A 20,941-nucleotide genomic window follows, 5' to 3' on the forward strand; every position below is an offset into this window, starting at 1 on the left:
GGTACACACTTGCAGCCTCTCTGGGCATCCATCACCACCACCTTTTACACATAGTGTTGGTGCCCACTGCAGTCTCATGGGAACAGGGGACATGCCCTGTCCAAGGGCCCTGCCCAACCTCGATGAGGATGACTTCAAGCCCTTTAGCCTGAATGCTCCCCGCTTCTAGGGAGGAATGGGGAGTGTTGAAAAAACCAGAGGTGTAGGGTCGGGAATATTATTGAGAAAAGTTTTAGGTTTTTGTTTTTTGAGGCAGGGTCTGGCTCTATCACCCAGGCTGGAGTGCAGTCGTGCAATCATAGCTCACTACAGCTTCGACCTCCTGGGCTCAAGCAATCCTCCTGCCTCAACCTCCCAAGTAGCTGAGACTACAGGCACACACCACGGTGCCTGGCTATTTTTTTAATTAATTTTTTGTAGAGAAGGGCTCTTGCTATATTGTCCAGGTTGATCTCAAACTCCTGGGCTCAAGCGATCCTCCCACCTCAGCCTCCCAAAGTGCTGGAATTACAGGCATGAGCCACCACACCCCATAAAGACAAGTTTTTAAAGGAACAAGCAAATTTCAGAACAGTACATAGGGTATGTATCTGTGGAGGGAGGTTGGGGGGGGTGTTCTGAAAGGATGCCAAATTAGCTGGTGCCTCGGTGAGCTGAAGACTCCAGGGATTCAGCCCTACTTCCCCTTCACCTGGAGGTTTCTTTCTCTAGATTGGAGACATTTCTAGGAGGCTGCCCTCTATTTTTTTTCATTTTCTTTTTTTTCCTTTGAGACAGGTCTCACACTGTTCCCCAAGGTCCAGGCTAGAGTGCAGTGGTGTGATCATGGTTCACTGCAGGCTCAACCTCCTGGATTCAAGTGGTCCTCCCACCTCAGCCTCCCAAGCAGCTGGGACTATAGGATGTGCCACTGTGCCCAGCTAACCTCTTTGTTTCTTGAGAAAAGCTGTGGCACCTGGTGCTGTCCCTGATGGTTCTCTCTACCTCTGAATTTGAAGGTTGTGTTGGCAAACGCAGCGGGCACAGTAGAAGAGGTGCATGCTAGAGGGCTGTGGGTGTTCCAGAAGACTGTGCACAGGAAAGAGTGCTGGAGTGGGGGTAGAGTTCTAATCTCTGGCTCTGGATTCTCTGGGCCCAGAGCAAATCACCTTCCATCTCAGGCATGACTGTTCTGGCTACAAAATGAGGAGACTGGACAAGATGACTTCAGGGGCCTGTGAGTCAGACATTTGGTGGAGTAGCCTGATGGGGGGAAGGAGGGGGCAGGCATGGCTGAGGGAGGGATCTTGTGAACTGGGGCAGGTGTGTCCTGGCCTGGGGAGCCTGGAGTCTGGTCTGCTGGGTTTGGTTTCTCTGCTGTAACAGGGTACAGGGCACCCTGGCCTTCCTGAGAAGCCCCTGGCTGGCAGGGCCTGGAACGGCAGCAGTGCAGTGTGGTGCAAACTCGTCTCAATCCCGAGTCAGCCTTTGCCCCTGGGCCTTTGTCAGCCTCCAGCTTCTCACTTGGCCTTGCCCAAGTCCCTGTCCTCGCCACTGGGCTGTGAGCCCTGTGAGGGCAGGCCCCTGCCCAGCCTCGTGCAGATGCCCAGCAAATATTTGCTAAATGGAATTAGTGACCATTTGTGTCTGGAGATTTCTTGATCCTGACTTCTGGGCAAAGGGCCACTGTTAGTTAGGTGATAGGTGTTGTGGAGCACAGGGGTTCCTGTGGCTTTCGGATCCAAGCATGTTTGTGCCAGAGCTGGCTTTGCACAGGTAGTAGTTTCAGAAAAAATGTTTCATGTTAAACATAGGTGTCTTTGAGTTGGTGAAATTCAACCCATGACTGCTGGCTTCGTTTGCCTGTTTCCAAACCTCTCTCTCTCCCACCCCACACTAGATCGGGCACAGTTTTCATAGGTTTCTCAGCTCTAGGGAGCCACAATGAAGTAATTGCTCAGACTTTGAGATAATGATACCGTCAGTTCTCCCGGTGCCTTTCATCCAAGGAGTCCTCCTCACCCGCCAGCGTTATCTGATCACAGCTTGGAGAGTGCCAGAACCCCTGTTATTAGCTCCACCTCACATCCATGGCCACTGTGATCCTGAAAGAAGAGGGCAGTTAGGGCTGGAACTGAAACAGGATTCCTGGGCTTCTGAGATCCGGGTCCTGGACAGGAGAACTGCAGATATTTCTGATGGATGAAGGGCTGGACTAGGGTTTGCGGGAGCCTGAATTGCTTGGGACTGAAGCTTATCCACCAGAAGTATGAGGGCCAAGTGATGTCTGGGTCACAGTGATTGGTGGACTTATGCAGAGTTAGGAGACATGAAGGTTCTTCAAACCTGTTCTCTAACCAGAAACAAAGCACAGCCCCAGCCGCCAGCCTAGTTTCAAGAGGCATGTCCAGAGCTGGCCAGATGGGAAGATAAGGGGATGTCTCACCGTGCTGTGAGGGATTGTGGAAGGACTTTGGAGTTCAGGTCTAGAGGAAAGAGCCCAGAGAATGCAGAACTAGATCCGGGCAATGAAAGTTACTGAGAGGCCACTGTTGGCTTAATATAAGATGCAGCATTGAACAATCAGAGCTCTTGCAAAAGGGAAAGGGCTCCCACCGCAGGAAGCAAGCTCCCCATCGCTACAGGTGCCTGAACAGAGGGAGGGCACAGCTAGCCAGGGTCGTCACAGATGGAGCCATGCCTGGGCTTTCTGGTAGATGGCCCTGCCCTGCTTTCTGATGTCTCCAGTGCCTGTCCATGGGGTGGACTGAGTTCAGCAGCTTTTTGAGGTCCCAGGGAAAGTCTACTGGACTGAGAGAACATTTTCGATGTCACCGAGGAAGAGGAGTGTGACCCTCTCTCTTCTCTGTCTTGGCTGGAGGCCATTGGGTGTCTGTGAGGATGACCTGAAGTTTTGTCCTGTTTTTTCTTTTTTTAAAAAATTTAAACAAAAATGGGAAAAGCCAGGGGATAAACCTCACCCGGCCACGCATTCTTGCCCTGCCTTCCAGCCTCGTCCTTCTGTTCTCTTTACATGTCCCCTCCCTCCCTGTTCTCTTCCCTTCCTCCCTGCTCTATCTCTTCCTCCCCTCCTTTCTCCTGCCTCTTTCCTTCTTCCTTTGTTTCCTCTTTTCTTTCTTTTTAATTATAGAAGTGCTGTAGTTCATGGATATATTCAAATTATTAAAACAACAATTGTGATAGATTGAAATTCCTCTTGACTACCCTCCTCCAATTCCTAGTCTGTTCTCTAGAAGGGATCACTGTTTTTAATTTGTCATCCTTTCAGAACCCCACCTCCCCCGCCAGATACATACCCTAGGTATTGTTCTGAAATTTGCTTGTTCCTTTAAAAACTCATCTTTGTGGAGCGTGGTGGCTCATACCTGTAATCCCAGAACTTTGGGAGGCTGAGGTGGGAGGATCACTTGAGCCCAGGAGTTTGAGACCAAACTGGACAACACAGCAAGACCCCTTCTCTACAAAAAAATTAATTAAAAAATAGCCGGGCACCATGGTGCGTGCCTGTAGTCTCAGCTGCTTGGGAGGTTGAGGCAGAAGGATTGCTTGAGCCCAGGAGGTTGAAGCTGTAGTGAGCTATGATTGCACGACTGCACTCCAGCCTGGATGATAGAGCCAGACTCTGTCTCAAAAACAAAACAAAACAAAACAAAAACCTAAAACTTTTCTCAATAATATTCCCCTGCCAGGTCGTATGGAGCTCCTCCATTCTTTATAACAGCTCATACTATTCCATATACGGCTATGATGGTTTACTTCACTATTTCTATATTGATGAACATTTCAGGTATTTCCAGTTTTTCCTTAAACAATGCTGTAGTGCCAGCCTTTGTGTGCACGTGTGTGTGTTTGTCTACGATAGTGACCTGGAATGAAGACTTTTAGGTGGAAGAATATGCACATTTAAATTTCAGTAGATCTTGGCAGAAATTACCCTCTATTTGCACTCCCTCCAACAGAGAATGGGAGTACTTGTTTTCCTACACCTTTACCAACATTTGACAACGGCCCAGCAGTGAGAGCTCCCAGCATCCACCTGGCTGCCCGTACAGAAGTGAGCTCCCCATCACCAGAGGGGCACAAGAGAGGCTAGAGAACCACTGCTGGAGGCATTCGAAAGGGACTCCCGATGTGGTGGGCAGGGCTGAACCCTGTGGTTTCTGAGGTGCCTGCCAGCCAGAGACTGTGAGTCTTTGAATGGCTTCACATGAACAAAAGAGCATTCCTGTCACCTTTCCTCCAGTTTTTTCCACCATACCCACCAGGGAGCTGAGGCAAGGTTGTTTCTATTGCTGTTTCCTTAGGTCAGCTGAGGCTGTCCATTGATGCCCAGGACCGAGTTCTGCTGCTTCACAGTGAGTACGGCTTTGTGCAGGCTCACCAAGGAAGGGGCGGGCCACTCAGCTTCCTGCTTGGGGCTGGGGTTGGGGGATGGTGGCACCATGGGCCAAGGCTTCTTTTCTCATCCTTGTATAGTGTCCTGCCATGTATCCATTGATAAAAGCCAGTATTCACCTGGGGCTCTTTCTACAGAGCAGCGCTGGTCCTGCCTTGGATGTGTCTGGAGTCTACATGGTAGACCTTTCTCATTGACAGGCTATAGCTGCCCCTGGGTACCTCAACTTCCTTCTCGGCCCCAGCAGAGCAGGGCCACAGAAGAGTTTTCCTATCTTCTCTCTCTTCTTTATTCCATCCTTTCTTCTTTTCTCTATTTTTCTCAGTCATTCATTTATTCATTGGTTGACAGGCAGCATAGTATCATGGTTAAGATCATAGTCTTTGGAGCAAGACCACTATAATTTGAACCCTGGTTCTGATACTTGCTGAGTGGCCTTGAACAAGCTCAGTTTTCTCATCTGTCAAGTAGTGGTGGTAATACTGTGTATCTTACAGGTTGCTACAAAGATTAAGTGAGTTACTATTAGTAAAGTGCTTAGAATAGTGCCGAACTTGTAGTCAATCCTGTATAAGTTTTTGTTAGATAAAATAGAAAACTGGCCAGGCATGGTGACTCATGCCTGTAAACCCAGCACTTTGGGAGGCCGAGGTGGGCAGATCACGAGGTCAGGAGTTCAAGACCAGCCTGGCCAACATAGTGAAACACTGTCTCTACTAAAAATACAAAATAATTAGCCGGGTGTGGTGGCAGACGCCTGTAATCCCAGCTACTTGGGAGGCTGAGGTAGGAGAACTGCTAGAACCCGGGAGGTGGAGGTTGCAGTGAGCCGAGATCATGCCATTGCACTCCAGCCCAGGTGGCAGTACGAGACTCCGTCTCAAAAAAAAAAAAAAGAAAACCATACATTCCAAAAATAGCGATTGAGCATTAGCTCTGTGCTAGGGGCTGGGAACACCAAGGAGAAGCACCCACCCCTGTCTAGATGGTGTTGATGGGATGCCAGGGAAGACTTGGTGGAGGGGGTGATGCCTACACGGTATCCTGAAGGAGGAATGGGCCTCAGCCAGGCAGAGAGGAGCAGGGAGGGTGTGGCTAGCACTTCATGCACAGGGCTAGCAAGTGCAAAGTCCTGGGGGTCAGAGAGAGCAGGATGCATTTGAAGAGCTGTCTAGCATGGCTGGAGCGCAGCACAGGAAGAGTTCATACTCCACCTGTTTGTCTGTCCATGTGTCCATCCTTCCATCCAGCGCATGAATAGTTACATGAGTTGCTCTCATGGCCCCCACTGCCAGGACTCTTCTGTTTAGCCCAGAAGGCCCTGTCTATCTCTCCAGCCTCCCTGGCTCTTGCCGCTGAAGGTACCCTCCACCTCCAGCTCTATCCAGTTACATGCACTCCCGTGAATGCATCTTGCTTGCTCCTGCCTCTGTGCCTTTGCACCTGCTGTTCACTGTGCCTGGAATAACCTTTCTTTTTTTTTGAACCCCTTTTGAAAAATAACTCTCCCCCTGCTCTGATTTTGCAAGAAATATGCCTGCCTTCATCATCGTTAAGACTCAGGAAGGAAGGCTCATTTTGCCTTATTATTTCTGCCTCCAGGAATCATCCCCCCGACCCACCTGTCTGGGCTGGGTTTATTGCTTTCTCCTTTGTGTCTTTGTCACAGCCCTGACTACACTGTGCCACCTGTGTCTGGCCTCTCTGCCAGACTGAGAATGCAATGAGGGCAGGGACTGGGTCTGGTTCATTGCCACTGCTGGCCAGAGAGACCCAGGAGGTCACCAGGCCTGGGTCCTGCCCTCAAGAACCACGCCCTTGAGGGAAGGGATGCACACGGAAACAGTAACCAGGATACTGGGCAGAGTAGACTAGTAGGCACCTGGGTCCTCTGGTCCTGGCCATGGGAAGCCCAACGTGAAGTTCCCAAGGAGCAGCAGAGGGGTGTTCTCTGCCTGCCAGGGCCTGACTCCAGCTGTGCAAACAGTTTTTGCAAAATGCATCTTGGCCTCCACCACTCCATTTGTCCTGCACAGTTTGCTTTGGCTTCACCCCAGTCTCAGGCCCTTCATCCCTTCCCGCTGGTCCCCACTCCTTCCATTGGCTTCCCAGACCTTGCACCTCAGACTACTAGGAGCACTGTCTGAGCTGAACCCTAGGGCTCAATGAAAACCAGATGTAAGGCTGGGTGCGTTGGCTCACGCCTGTAATCCCAGCACTTTGGGAGGCTGAGGTGGGCGGATCACCTGAGGTTGGGAGTTCGAGACCAGCCTGACTAACATGGAGAAATCCTCTCTCTACGAAAAATACAAAATTAGCTGGGTGTGGTGGCGCAAGCCTGTAATCCCCGCTACTTGTCAGGCTGAGGCAGGAGAATCACTTGAACCCGGGAGGTGGAGGTTGCAGTGAGCCGAGATTGTGCCATTGCACTCCAGCCTAGGCAACAAGAGCGAAACTCCATCTCAAAAACAAAAACAAAAACAAAAAAAAACAAAAGAAGAAACAAACAAAAAAAACCAGACGTAAAAGAAAATAGAACTGAGGCTTAGGTTCTATCAGGTCTATTGTCTTCTTTCTATAGACCTCAGGCAAATGGTGCTGCCTACTCTTGTGACCACACCTGCACCCACCCCACACCTCTCCCCTTGCCTTTATTTATTATTATTTTTCTTTAGCAAACATTTTTTGAGCAATTACTTATTTGCCAGGCACTCCTCTGAGCACTTCAGACACATTACCTCATTTAATTGGCACAACTACCATGTGAAGTGCATGTTATTATCACTAAAGCATTAAAAATGGCAAATTCTGTCCCATGCAAAGCAACTCACTCTAGCTTATATGGTGAGTAAGCGGTGCAGCTGGGATTCATGCCTGGGTCCGTCCACCCCTGAGGCCCCAGCTTGTGACTCCTGTGCTGTGCTGTCCGCCAGCCACAGCACGGCTCACGGCACACCATGAGTGCCACAGCATGGCATTTCATTCCAAGAAGGCAGTCTTGTGTGGTAGAGCACTGGGCCGGGAGTCAAGAGACATGCGTTCCAAATCCAACGGTCATTCCCATTGTTCTGTGATTGTGGGCAAGTTTCTTACTATCTTGGGCCCCCCTCGAACCCTCATTTTCCCCATTACATGAAGGGTTGGATTCTATAAACTGTAGTTCTCTTCCAGCTGTAAGATTCAGGGAATTGAATGTACCCCGTAATGCACTGATGAGCGTGCTGCCAGAGCGTGGGAGATGGTGGGAATGGCCTAGACCGGAGCAGGTTCATAGCCAATGGTGGTTATGCAGATTAAGGGCCTAGTAGTAGGGGCCATAGCCCTGCTACTCACAGATACGCTTTTCTTTTCAGGTCTCTTTATTTGTGTGGGTGGATATGTCTATATGTGTCTCTTTTTCTCGCTGTGTGTGTGTGTATGTTTCCATTCATCCACCCCAATGTCTGAATTCTCTTTTAGTTATAGAAGGTAAAGGCCTGATCAGCAAACAGCCTGGCACCTGTGATCCGTATGTGAAGGTATGTGGTGGGGCCGGAGGTGGGGAGCGGGATATTGAGGGGCTATGTCACTGGGCTCAGTCCCAAGGTCCCAGCACACCTGTGGGGCTGGTGACCTTTGAGGAGGCAGTTGCCATCTCACTCATCTTCTCAATAGGCATTTATTGGGCCCAGTGCTGGGACAGACCCATTCCCTTAGCTCAGCTGGGTCCTTGGGGCTTCCTGCAACAGCCAAAATCTTAAGGGCGATCTTGGTCATCTGTATAGGTGGGCACAGTGAGTATGTGAATGGCTGAAATCCACAGGTAATCCCAAGACCTCTTGTGAAAAGCACCGTTTTCACCCACTTTCCCCCCAAACTAGGGGCAAGATGGCCAGATTTGGGCTGTAGAGTGGAAGGAGTGTCTCTGAGGGCTGGAAGATCCTTTTGGGTTGGGCTTCTGCTGTAAAGACAGGGTCCTTGTAGGGGTGGGGCTCTACTTTCAGTGAGAGCCAAAGGCCAGGAGCTTCCTAAAGTGTGGCAGCTGGGGTTCCAGGTGCTGGCCCTCAGCATTCTTCCTGAAGCCTTCAGGCTGATCAGAGGCCCCTGCTGGCAAGAACTTTATCAGGAGCAGGGCTAGAACAGCCCTGGGTTGAGAACAAGGATTTGGGGCCTTGGCAGGAGGCTGACTTGGAGCCTTTGTGAAGGGAGCACTCAGCAGCTGCTGCCTTAGAAGAGAGGAGGCCTTTTGCTTCTGGGGAAACCACTCTGCTTGGGGGAAGAGCAGAGATGATAAAGTTGTACCCCAGCTCTGGCTGGGCTGTGGCTGCCTTTTTGGTACCACCCACCATGAGGCCCTGTCCTGGCATTTGCCTCCAATGTCTCTTGCCCTGGGCTCCTTGTTCCCTTGCAGCATCTGACAGGGGACTCTATTCTGTCCTCTGCAGAGGCTGACTTGAAGGACCCTGGGAAGCCTTTAACTTGGAGATGTGCAGAGTCAGCTGCTGGGCTTAGGTGGGCCATGAGATCCACTAATCATGCTTCCTTTTTTCCGATTCAAGATTTCTTTGATCCCTGAAGATAATAGACTACGCCACCAGAAGACGCAGACCGTTCCAGACTGCAGAGACCCGGCTTTCCACGAGCACTTCTTCTTGTAAGAGTCTGGTGCAGCTGGGCCCTAGAAAGGAGAGGGAAGGAGTGTTTATCTGGAAACAGCTCTGTTTGCCAAATCTAGAACTAGATCTATGCAAAAAAAAAAAAAAAAAAAAAAACCAAACCAAAACAAAAAAAACAGTGCCTTCTAGAGGATGTCTTTGTTTTCTCACTCACTTGTGTCCTTACATCCCTGGCACCGGGCCCAGCAGCGAGGTCCACAGTGATAAGGTATCACTTGACTAGCTCTCATAACGAAAATGCCCAGCCTGGGGCTGGCAGCCCATAAAAAGTGTAGGCAATTTCCCACTGTGCCTTGGGCCAAGCTTTCTCCTTTAGCCGAAGGAATTTTCCAAGCTGAAGGATGTTTTGCCTCCCTGCCCCCCTTTTTACTTCAACTTTCTAACCTCTCCTAGCCTTGGCTTCCTTATTTGTAAAATGGGGCTAATAATAGTAGCAACCTCAGAGAGCTGTGGGGTATAAATGGGACAGTATAACATAACACAGGGTACCAGCTATTATTGTTATTATTTCTTTCCCCAATCTCTGAACTCTGGGGCCAATGGGAAGGTAATGGACATTTTGTATTTTCCTATTAGTGAAAAGTAATGATAATATTTTGGTTTTTTTCTTACTACATAAAGTAATTTTGGTTATGATAGGAAAATAGAAAATATAGATGAGTAAAAAGAAGAAAATAGAAAACACCTATAGCCCTCCTACTCACAGATACGCCCTACTGTATTTCTTTTCAGACTTTTTAATTTGTGTGGGTATGTTTGCATATGGGTGTGTATGTTTGCATGTGTGTGTGTATATGTCTGTGTGTGTATGTTTACAAAAACTGAATTTTTTTTTTTGAGATGGAGTCTTGCTCTGTCACCCAGGCTGGAGTGCAGTGGCACAATCTCGGCTCACTGTAAGCTCCGCCTCCCGGGTTCACACCATTCTCCTGCCTCAGCCTCTGGAGTAGCTGGGACTACAGGCGCCCGCCGCCATGCCTGGCTAATTTTTTTTGTATTTTTAGTAGAGATGGGGTTTCACCGTGTTAGCCAGGATGGTCTCGATCTCCTGACCTCATGATCCGCCCACCTCGGCCTCCCAAAGTGCTGGGATTACAGGCATGAGCCACTGTGCCCGGCCCGAAAATGGAATTATTTTATAATAGCATGTTGTAACCTCCTTTTTGTCCTTAACGACATAATATAAACTGTTTTATGCATGGAGGTAGTCATCTCTTACTTTATTTGTAATATAGTTTATTTAACCAGCTGTTGATGTTACTTCCACATTTTTGGAATTATGACTGACTCTGTGAGTCAGCCATGGCCTGGAGCTCAGCCCTTACTAACACTCAGATGGTCTGATTGACTTCGCAGTCCTGTCCAAGAGGAGGATGATCAGAAGCGTCTCTTGGTTACTGTGTGGAACAGGGCCAGCCAGTCCAGGTGAGGAGAGCTGCTGAGCTGGAGGGGGACTCTGCTCTGGGCTAGTGGGTGACAGCCAGGTGGCCAGCATACACTACAGGTTCGATTAGTGCTTTCTGGATAAATGAGTGGTAGTGGCAATACTAAATTGCAGAGGCTGCCCCTCCTTGAATCCCCATCATTCCAGGTGTTACCAAGGACTGTGTTATCAATGAGCATTTGCTGAGCACTCGGTATCAAACAAGGCACTGTACTGGTCACTGGGGATGCCGACCAGCCTACACACGGATTTTATTCTCAAGGTGTCCACTGTTCAGGTGGGGACACCAGGCACTGCATGGAGAGAAATTACAATAAAAACATGTACGTGCTCAGTTCTATAGGACTCTAAGTACCTTGAAAAACAGGAGTATTTCTTTTTTAGTCATCACGGTACCTAGTGCCTAGCATATAGATGTTTATTAGATATTGGCTGCATGAAGAAAAGAATGACATGAGTAATAAAGGCCATCAGTATGGGAAGAGGGAGAGTTCACTGTGGTCTGAGATGATCAAGGAAGGCTTCATGGAAAAAGTGGAATTTTGAACTTGGGCCACAGATGAAGAATAAGACAACTAAAGAAGAAGGTTGGAAATGGCATTCCAGGCAGGGCACAGCATGGGCAAAGGCAAGGAGGCAGAAATATTCACTGTAAGCTCAGGCTGCCATGATGAGGCCAGGTAAGGGAGTGTAGAAGTTTTGTGTAGGAGAATCCAAACAGGCTGATCTTGCAGGCAGTACAGGACACAGGAGGGCTGAAGTGGCCATTAGTGATGGCAGTTAGAGCAGAGCAGGGGATGAGTGCTGGGCAGGTGAGCATGAGAATTGGCTGTTAAGTGACAGCAATGGACTGCCATGGCCCACTATTAGCGGCAGTGGCTCATTTGGCTGGTGCAGCCTAAGGAATCTGGGATACCCCATGGTCAGTATCATTTGTGGAGCAATCACATGACTGAATGGTGACTGAAAAGGGGCTTCCGTGAATGAAAATCAGCTCAAGTCACCAGCTGAGACCTAGATTTTTGGGTTCAATGCTCTTTAGTACCCTAAATGTTATTAGCTAATATGTTTTTTAAAATCGGGGTGTATTTAACCTACAAAACGAAGGATTACTCTTTTAATAAAGTATCCACTTTTCATCATAGGGTAGTATAGTACAATAAACCTCATTCATTCATTCATCCAGCTGCCATTTCCTGGGTATCACTGTGGCAACAACATGCTGGGGATGCATGCATAGGGTCAAAGACTTTCCTATCGGATCACCGATAGAGACTTGGAGCTGAGAGTGAGGAGGGGGACATCATGTTAATAACAAGAGCAATCGCTGACTGGGTGCTGACCTGGAGCCAGGGGTTAACAGTGCATTATCTCATTTAATTCTTACAACAACTCTAAGAAGAGTGTGGTTTTGTCCTAAGTTTTCAGAAGAGGAAACTAAAGTTTAGAGAGGTTAGGAGTTTGCCTAAGGTCATACAGCCAGTTAACAATAGAGCCAGGATGGAATCCAGGTGGTTGGACCCCAGGGTCTTTCCTCTCAACACTGTTCTGACTCATGGGTGGACAGGTGAAAGGACAGAAGAAAGAGCCGGTAAAGTAGAGAGGGAAGGGCAGGACAAGAGTGGAGTGAGGAGGGATCTGCAAACTCATTGATGTTGCTGGAAGGTTAAGTACAAAGTAGGGACTGGCTAAAGATTAGCTGAAGCGGTTGGTATAAGCCAAGTCAGATGATTCTGTAGATTCTCTTTGGAGTATGGGGTTTCTCCTAAGGGCCAGTGGTTCTCGATCCTGGATATACATCAGAATTCCTTGGGATGCTTGTCAGGAACCCAGATTCTTAGGTGCTGCGTCAGATTAATTACATCCAACTCTTCATGGGCAGGGCAGAGAAATCTGCATTTAAACATGTTTGCAGTGTGAACCTCCTGCAGCCGCTTTGGTGTTTGGGAATGTCTGGCCATTGGGAGATACTGAAGTGTGTCGAGCCAGGGAATGATGGATGCACATTCTAGATCTATCGCTTTGGTAGGTCTTTGGAAGGTTGAGGTGAGAGAGAGGCTTTGGGGCTAGGGAGGGGAAAACAGACTCAGGCCATATTTAGGAGATTAAATCAGTAGTGCTTAGTGGTGATTTGGCTGTGAGAGCAGTGTGAGAAGTCAAGGGTAACTCCTGGGCGGCTGGTGGTGTCTCCACCTAAGACAGAGTTGCTGGAGGTGGAGGTGAGTCAGCTTGGGATACGGTGAGATGCAGGTGCTTGGAGGGGAGCCAGGTCAGAGCTGTGAAAGAGGGCTCACCTTTGCCTACCTGGAACTTGGAAGACAGAGATATGGGAGCCATGAGTAGGAAGGCAGTGGGTGAAATTCTGAGCAAGTGAGATTGTCAAGGAAGGTCATCGAATGCTAAGGACCAAGGGTCCGATCCCTGTCTTTGAAGGGACAGGTCAATGAAGGAAAGGTCCTGAAGGAGACAGCAGAGTGTCAGAGAGGCATATGGACACCCAGCAAGCCCTTTGGGGGCTTTAAGACACCCAAAGGTCTTAAAGTGCTGGAGAAGGAGCCCGTCATGCCCTTCATGGCTTTTGGAAAAGAAAATGAGGCCAGGGAAAGTGAGTCAGCGTCATGGGGCAGTGTCCCCACGTGTTGCCTATTTTGGGAAAGTGATATGCCTTATTAAACAAAATACAGCCAAACTTACGGTCACAGTCCCAGCCCGAAGCTCAAGAGGATCAGGGCCTTCGGAGCAGAGGGCCCTGTGAAGCTGTGAGCAGCACGCAGGCCGGCCCGGCCTCCTTGCGCTCTCCTTTTCCTCTCTCCTTTATCGATCCATTTCGGAGCGAGAAGGCTTCTGAGCTGGAGGAGGCAGACAGAGTGATTGCAGGAAACTTCGGCTCTGCTGAATGCTCTCAAATCAAATTGTGCCTCTCTGAAGGACGGACATTCAACTTATCAACATGAAAGACAATTGTGGAAGGAAGGAAACAAACATTTATGGAATTCTTCTCTGTGCCAAGCACTTTACATACATTATCTCATTTTATCCTCATTATGATCCTGAGAGATAGGACTTATTATTGCCCCTCTCTTCAGAGAAGAGGAAACTGAGGCTTATGAAAGCTGAGGCACTTGCTTGAGGTTATGTAACAGCTCATATTTATCAAGCACTTACTGTGTGTGGACATTAAGCACATGGCACTCGTTCTCCAATTTAACCCTCACAACACCATAAGAGGTAGGTATTATTATTTTTGCTCTTTTATAGGTGAGGAAACAGGCACAGAGGCATTACATAACTTGTCTAAGGTAACACAGATAGGGTGCCATGAAAACAAGATGTAAATGCAGGCAAGCTGACGCCAAGCCCAGGTTCTTGTAGCCACATTACGGTACACTTGACCATCTCACATGGATGGTAAATGACTCCAAAGCATACTCTTTCTGTGTCAGTATGCTTGCTCCTCAGGACTCAGGCTGCTTCTCATTGCATTTATAGTGTAGTTTCATTGATTGATTGTTTGATTGATGGAGACAGGATCTCACTCTGTCACCCAGGCTAGAGTGCAGTGGTGTGATTAGAGCTTACTGCAGCCTTGAACTCCTGGGCTCAAATGATCCTCCAGCCTCAGCCTCCTGAGTAGCTGGGACTACAGGTGCATGCCACCACACCCAGCTACTTAATTTTTTTTTTTTTGTAGAGACGATGCCTTGCTATGTTGCCCAGGCTGGTCTCCAACTCCTGGCTGCAAGTGCTCCTTCTGCCTCAGCCTCCTAAAGTTCTAGGATTACAGACATGAGCTACCACAGAATTTATAGTGGAGTTTTATATAAATTATTCAGCCAAATGTGTGGTGGTCACATTTTGAAACTGATAGGAGGTAACAGGAAAGCATCTGTTTCACTAATTCTCATGATCCTTCCAGGGATGGCTGTGAACTTGTATTAGAGAAACAAGATGATCTACAAAGAAGTTCTGGAGAAGGGCCAGATGATTTCAGTTCATCGTGGTGATCACAGTGGGAACTGAGGAGAACCAGGCCTCAGCACAGTAGATTTTGGCTTAGCTTTGACTAGCTGTGTGACCATGGGTCAGTCCCTTCCCCGTGCTGAGCCTCAATTTCCTTGTCTGTAAAATGCAGTGATCACTAATGTTTCTTTCAGCTTCAAGGTTCTGGGAGTTTTTTATAGGCACTTTCAAATGCGTGCAGAGGTAGAAAGTATCATATAATAAACCTTCATATACTCATAGCGGAGTTTCATCAATTATCAATATATGGCCAATCTTATTTCATTTACACCCCATCCACTTTCCCCTTCTCCAGTGAATTATTTTAAAGCAAATCCCAGGCATCTCATCTCATCGGTATATATTTCTAAAAGATGGCTTTAAAAAATAATCATGATGACATTATCACACTTAAAAATTAATAGTAATTCCTCAATATGCCATTGAATATGGAACTCAGCTTTAAAAATTCTGTTTGATAATATGGCAAAGCCAAATTGAAGCTTCTAGTATTAATCAGAACTTGTGGCCAGGGAACAGACTTGGAGAGAATTATAATGTTATGTCCTAAGGTAAAAAATGCATATGTGTATTATATTTATACCTCCAAAGATTATGTTCAATATATAATATATTATTATAAATTATATAATATATAAAATATAATATATTATTACAAATTATATAATATATAAAATATAATATATTATTACAAATTATATAATATATAAAATATAATAGATTATTACAAATTATATAATATATAAAATATAATAGATTATTACAAATTATATAATATATAAAATATAATATATTATTACAAATTATATAATATATAAAATATAATATATTATTACAAATTATATAATATATAAAATATAATATATTATTACAAATTATATAATATATAAAATATAATATATTATTACAAATTATATAATATATAAAATATATTATTACAAATTATATAATATATAAAATATATTATTACAAATTATATAATATATAAAATATATTATTACAAATTATATAATATATAAAATATATTATTACAAATTATATAATATATAAAATATAATATATTATTATATTATAACTTAATTATATTATAATTTTATATTGGTATATATAATTATATATGACTTAATTATAATTATATTGGTATATATAATTATATATAACTTAATTATAATTATATATTGGTATATATAATTATATATATAACTTAATTACAATTATATATCGGTATATATAATTATATATAACTTAATTATAATTATATATCGGTATATATAATTATATATAACCTAATTATAATTATATATCGGTATATATAATTATATATAACTTAATTATTATATATTGATATATATAATTATATATAACTTAATTATTATATATTGATATATAATTATATATAACTTAATTATTATATATTGGTATATATAATTACATATATAACTTAATTATAATTATATATTAGTATATATAATTATATATAAATTATAATTATATATTGGTATATATAATTATATATATAATTTAGTTATAATTATATATTGGTATATATAATTATATATAACTTAATTATAATTATATATGGGCATATAGAAATTATATATAATAATATATAATTATATATTATATATGTTCTTTATATATTATTATATATTAATTATATGTAATTAAAGAACATTATTTATATATGTAATTAAAGAACATTATGTATATGTAATTAAAGGACATAATCTTTTTTTAAAGTAATTTTTTTTCTTTTTTTTTGAGATGGAGTTTCACTCTTATGCATGATCTCAGCTCACTGCAAACTCTGTCTCCCAGGTTCTAGCAATTCTCCGGCCTCAGCCTCCCAAGTAGCTGGCACTACAGGCACATGCCACCATGCCCAGCTGAGTTTTGTGTTTTTAGTAGAGATGGGGTTTCACCATGTTGGCCAGGCTGGTCTCCATCTCCTGACCTCAGGTGATCCACCCGCCTTGGCCTCCCAAAGTGCTGGGATTACAGCCGTGAGCCACCAGGCAGGGACATAATCTTTTTTTTTTGAGATGAAGTCTCTCTCTGTTACCCAGGCTGGAGTGGAATGGCGCGATCTCACCTCACTGAAACCTCCACCTCCTGGATTCAAGTGATTCTTCTGCCTCAGCCTTCCAAGTAGCTGGGATTACAGCCACCATGCCTGGCTAATTTTGTATTTTTAGTAAAGACAGGGTTTCACCATGTTGGCCAGACTGGTCTGAAACTCCTGACCTCAAGTGATCTGCCTGCCTTGGCCTCCCAAAGTGCTGGGATTACAGGTGTGAGCCACCGCGCCCAGCCAGGGCATAATCTTTTATACTAATAGTAGCTACATTTAGGAAGATTCTACTTGTGATTTGCCCTGCACTGTCCCAGGCACTGTAAGTGTATGCTCTCCTTTAATCTGTTTTATAAATGAGATCTCAGTGCCAAGTACAGTGGCCTAATGTCAGAAAGCTTGTGACCAGTGATGGGTACTGAGCTTAAGGAAAAAGTGAATGGAAAAATCTAAGTTCAATTTAAGTCATCAAATTAAATATAAATTAGGATTAAATGGTATAACCCTGTAACAGAAATAATTTACCTGAGAGGGAGAACTAAAGTGCATTTCCTCAAAAAATAATATATTTTTCCATCTTGTAATGAGTCTGCAACCCTATGCTCAAAAGTAAACTGAATACTGTTCCCCATGTGTGCTGCATGAAGTTACTTCAAAGCCTTTATAACGGCTGTTCCCTCTGCCCAAAATGCTCTTCATTCTCTCTGGCTCAATTCATAGGTCTTCTTCCAGCCTGTCAGCCCGAAACTACCTCTTGTGTCCCTGAGCCTTCAGAATTTGTTGTCTGCACTGTTCATCTGTCAATCGCACCCTGTCTTGTGACATCCCCTGTATTGCTGTCTTGAACTGCTATTTAAATTCCTGGATGTTTGTCTTGTTTCCTTAACGCTGTGGCTCCTTGCCCAGTGCCTGCCAACCATGGGCGTGATGGATTCATCCATTTGTCAAGCCTTCACTAAGTGCACCAAGCCTGGAGCTCAGGGACTGGTAGTCAGAATTAACCAAGGCTTGGTTCCGGAGACTTTGCATCTAGTGAGAGTTCAGGCACTCCCGAGGGTGAGCAGTAGTTCCCAAGTTTATAAACTGACTGCTGTATTGTCATATACTCAGGTTGCTTTAAAAGAAGTCTTTCTTCCTCCAAAGATTTTTCAAAAGCAGGCATAAGAAATAGCTAATTGAAGAACACTTAGAGAGAGGTTCCTGCTTATGGACATTAATTGTGGCAATTTACGCTGCCTCAGTTATCGTGAAATCATGGGAGGCCCCTTAGCAGGAAGTAAAACTCAAGGGAGGCTATTAACCATTTAACATTCTCTAAACACCAGGGAATGAAAATTTCGCTTACTGAAGAGCAGAGAGAGGCTGCTGAGCTAATGCATTGGCCTGGAGACTTTGAAAGTTTCAGCCCTACCCAGTAGGAAAGAAGTGTATAGCAGAGTAGTGTGGGCACCTGGATAGCAGCTGGATTTCTCTCGAATGTGTGACAAATAAAATGAAATTGGTATGAGGACTTTGGCAAAGTCTTGCCAAGGCTTTTCTGGAATGGCAGCTCAGATTAGTGTCGGCTGTTTATGATAGTCACTGCAACTGCCTCCTATTAGTGCTGACTTGGCTACTTCCCAAGGGGGAGGAGTATTTGTTTTTGGCGGTGGGCTGGGGAGGTGGATGTGGAAGGGTTGCTTTAATGGAGTGAGTGCATTGTCCTTTTTAAATAGATTATTAAAAGAGCCTTGGATGATGAGAGAGGCAAGGAAGAAGGGAGCAGATGGAGCCAAGGCTGGAGGAGCTGGGAGCAGGAGTGATGAACTGAGAGCAGCTGTTGAGAGACAGCCAGAAGCAGGGGCCTCAGCCCTGGACCGTGGGGCAGAGCATGGGTTTGCAGGCAGGTGGACCAGTTTTGAGGAGCAATCCGCCAGCATCCTGCCTCCCCACCCCTCGCTTGACTTGGCTGCCTGTGAGAAGCTAGTTTTGTTTTGCTTAGGACTGTCAGGTGGTAAGCTGCCACCCTTTCCGGAGAATCTGAACAATATGTCTTTATTGAGACCTTCTAGATCACTGGTCTTTGACTGGGGCAGGCATAAGTGGGTGCTTGGCAGGATCCCCTGGAGCGCTTTCTCCAGGCTCCCATGTTCAAACCCCACCTTGGACCAACTAATTTTGGGTTCTCAGGAAGAAGTCCTGGAGCATATACCGCAGACAGGCTGTTCAGGTGGTTTTGTGGTACACTTCTGGCTAGAACCACTGCTCTAGCTCAGGCCCCCATAGACCAGGTTTTGGAAAATGCATCTCTAGGGAGTTTACTATCTATACAGCAGCCTGTTCCGTCTTTGGTTTTGATATTGTGCCTTCCATAGGACATGCCAAATCTCTCAGCTATGTGGGTCCTTCAGCTATTGAAGCCAGCCTCCAGGGTTATGCTCCAGTCTAAATATCCACGATGTTTCTTGATTAATAGTTATTAAACCAACCTATGAAGGAGTCCAAGTTGAGGATGGGGTAAGAGAGAGGAGAACAGAAAGATAACATTAAAAAAAATCCTACTGTCATGATAGAACAGGATGTGGCACAATAAAAGTCCTTAAAAGTAGATTGATACTGTCTTTTTTTTTCTCCTGATTATAAAAAGGGTACTTGTTCCCTATGCAAACAGTGAAAACCCATAAAGGAAAATTAAAACCCTAGTAATCCCACCTACCAGATATGACCATTGTTAGTATTTTTGTGGGTATCTTTCTCATTAAACTCACATTACTCATTAAATTTACAGCTTTGTAAACTTCCTTTTCTCTAACAATATCAAGATATTTTTGGACTTTATTAATATTAATCAGTTATCATTATTATTTTTTTGAGACAGGGTCTCACTCTGTCGCTGCAACTGCCTCGTGTTAGTGCTGACTTGGCCACTTCCCAAGAGGGAGGAACAGTAGCACACAATCACAGCTCACTGCAGCTTTGACCTCCCAGGCTCAAGTGATCCTCCTACCTCAGCCTCCTCAGTAGCTGGGGCTACAGGCTCATGCCACCATGCCCTGCTATTTAAAAAATTTTTTGTAGAGATGGTGTCTCCCTTTGTTGTCCAGGCTGGTCTCAAACTCCTGGGCTCAAGTGATGCCTTCCAAAGTGCTGGATTACAGGTGTGAGCCACTGCACCTGGCCCATGCCATCATTATTAAAAGCTGCCAACTCTTAGTCCCTGATTATTGGACGTTGAGCCTCAATGGTGGACATTCTTCAGGAACTCTGAATTCTTCTTCTTCTTCTTCTTCTTTTTTTTTTTTTGAGACGGAGTCTTGTCTCTGTCGCCCAGGCTGCAGTGCAGTGGTGCAATCTTGGCTCACTGCAACCTCCACCTCCTGGTTTCAAGTGATTCTCCTGCCTCAGCCTCCTGAGTAGCTAGGATTACAAGCATGCACCACCATGTAGGGCTAATTTTTGTATTTTTAGTAGAGACACGGTTTCGCCATGTTGGCCAGGCTGTTCTCAAATTCCTGACCTCAAGTGATCTGCCTGCCTATGCCTCCCAAAGTGCTGGCATTACAGGCGTGAGCCACCGTGCCCAGCTGTGAGTTCTTTTTAACCAAGAAGATTGAATTTAGCCCCTCACCGTAGTCTGACATCCCCATGAGGCCTGACCGTGGCCCATGCCTACCTGCCCTGCTGGCGGCCAGGTCAGATTGGTCTCAGCAGCTTTTGTGTCAGGTTGGTTTGGACCTTGATCTGTAGCCATCTAAGAACTTCTCAGCTCCTTCCTGGACCTGAGACAGAACTTCTTGAGCTTGAGGTCCCATAACTGTTCTCCTCCACTGAGCATCACCAACTGATGTGGGCAAGGAGGTTCCCTGTGGGGACCAACTCTTCAGATCTACCCAGCACCAGAATGGTTAAAACTCATGAAGTACCGCTGAGCTTTTGTGTTTGGTAGAGGGAGTGCTGAACTTGTCCTGTGACCTTGGGAAAGGGACCAACTCTGAGTCTCCATTTTTCCCTCTGTAAAATGGAGATAATAGCTCCTCTCTAGCCTGCCTCACAGAGTCAGAAGGATCAAACGAGATGATGCGGGTAAAGAGCTTTGTAAACCGCAGTGCATCAGGCAAACCCATGCTATACTTGATAATGGACCTCCCGATAGAGCCCCAAAAAAAGTGCTGACTCAAGTCTCAATTGTTCTCCCAGACAGAGTGGACTCATTGGCTGCATGAGCTTTGGGGTGAAGTCTCTCCTGACTCCAGACAAGGTGGGTCCTAGGGACGCTTCTGTCAGGATCATCCCAACTGGGCTGGGGCTGGTACAGGCAGTTTCTCTGTCAGCTCTTGGGCAGGGCTTCTTTCTGTGAGATGGTGCCCCACTGAGAC

At 45.5% G+C, this 20,941-nt stretch overlaps 1 protein-coding gene across 4 annotated transcripts in view; it reads left to right on the forward strand.

The window, feature by feature from the left end:
• The window catches only part of RGS3 (regulator of G protein signaling 3), a 136,778-nt gene that overhangs the window by 13,760 nt on the left and 102,077 nt on the right, over positions 1 to 20,941 (forward strand). For 3 of the 4 annotated variants that reach the window (XM_002820128.5, XM_003777433.5, XM_054520483.2), the window contains 5 exons: positions 4,305 to 4,355; positions 7,856 to 7,914; positions 8,935 to 9,029; positions 10,408 to 10,476; positions 20,763 to 20,823. In XM_002820128.5, coding sequence (XP_002820174.2) covers positions 4,305 to 4,355; positions 7,856 to 7,914; positions 8,935 to 9,029; positions 10,408 to 10,476; positions 20,763 to 20,823 — 335 coding nt within the window. Of the gene's footprint in view, positions 1 to 4,304; positions 4,356 to 7,855; positions 7,915 to 8,934; positions 9,030 to 10,407; positions 10,477 to 20,762; positions 20,824 to 20,941 lie in introns of those variants that run through there. The other variant, XM_054520485.2, reaches the window with a different exon arrangement.

This window comes from Pongo abelii, chromosome 13 (genome assembly GCF_028885655.2).
Source record: "Pongo abelii isolate AG06213 chromosome 13, NHGRI_mPonAbe1-v2.0_pri, whole genome shotgun sequence".
In the NCBI taxonomy this organism is placed as follows: Eukaryota; Metazoa; Chordata; class Mammalia; order Primates; family Hominidae; genus Pongo; species Pongo abelii.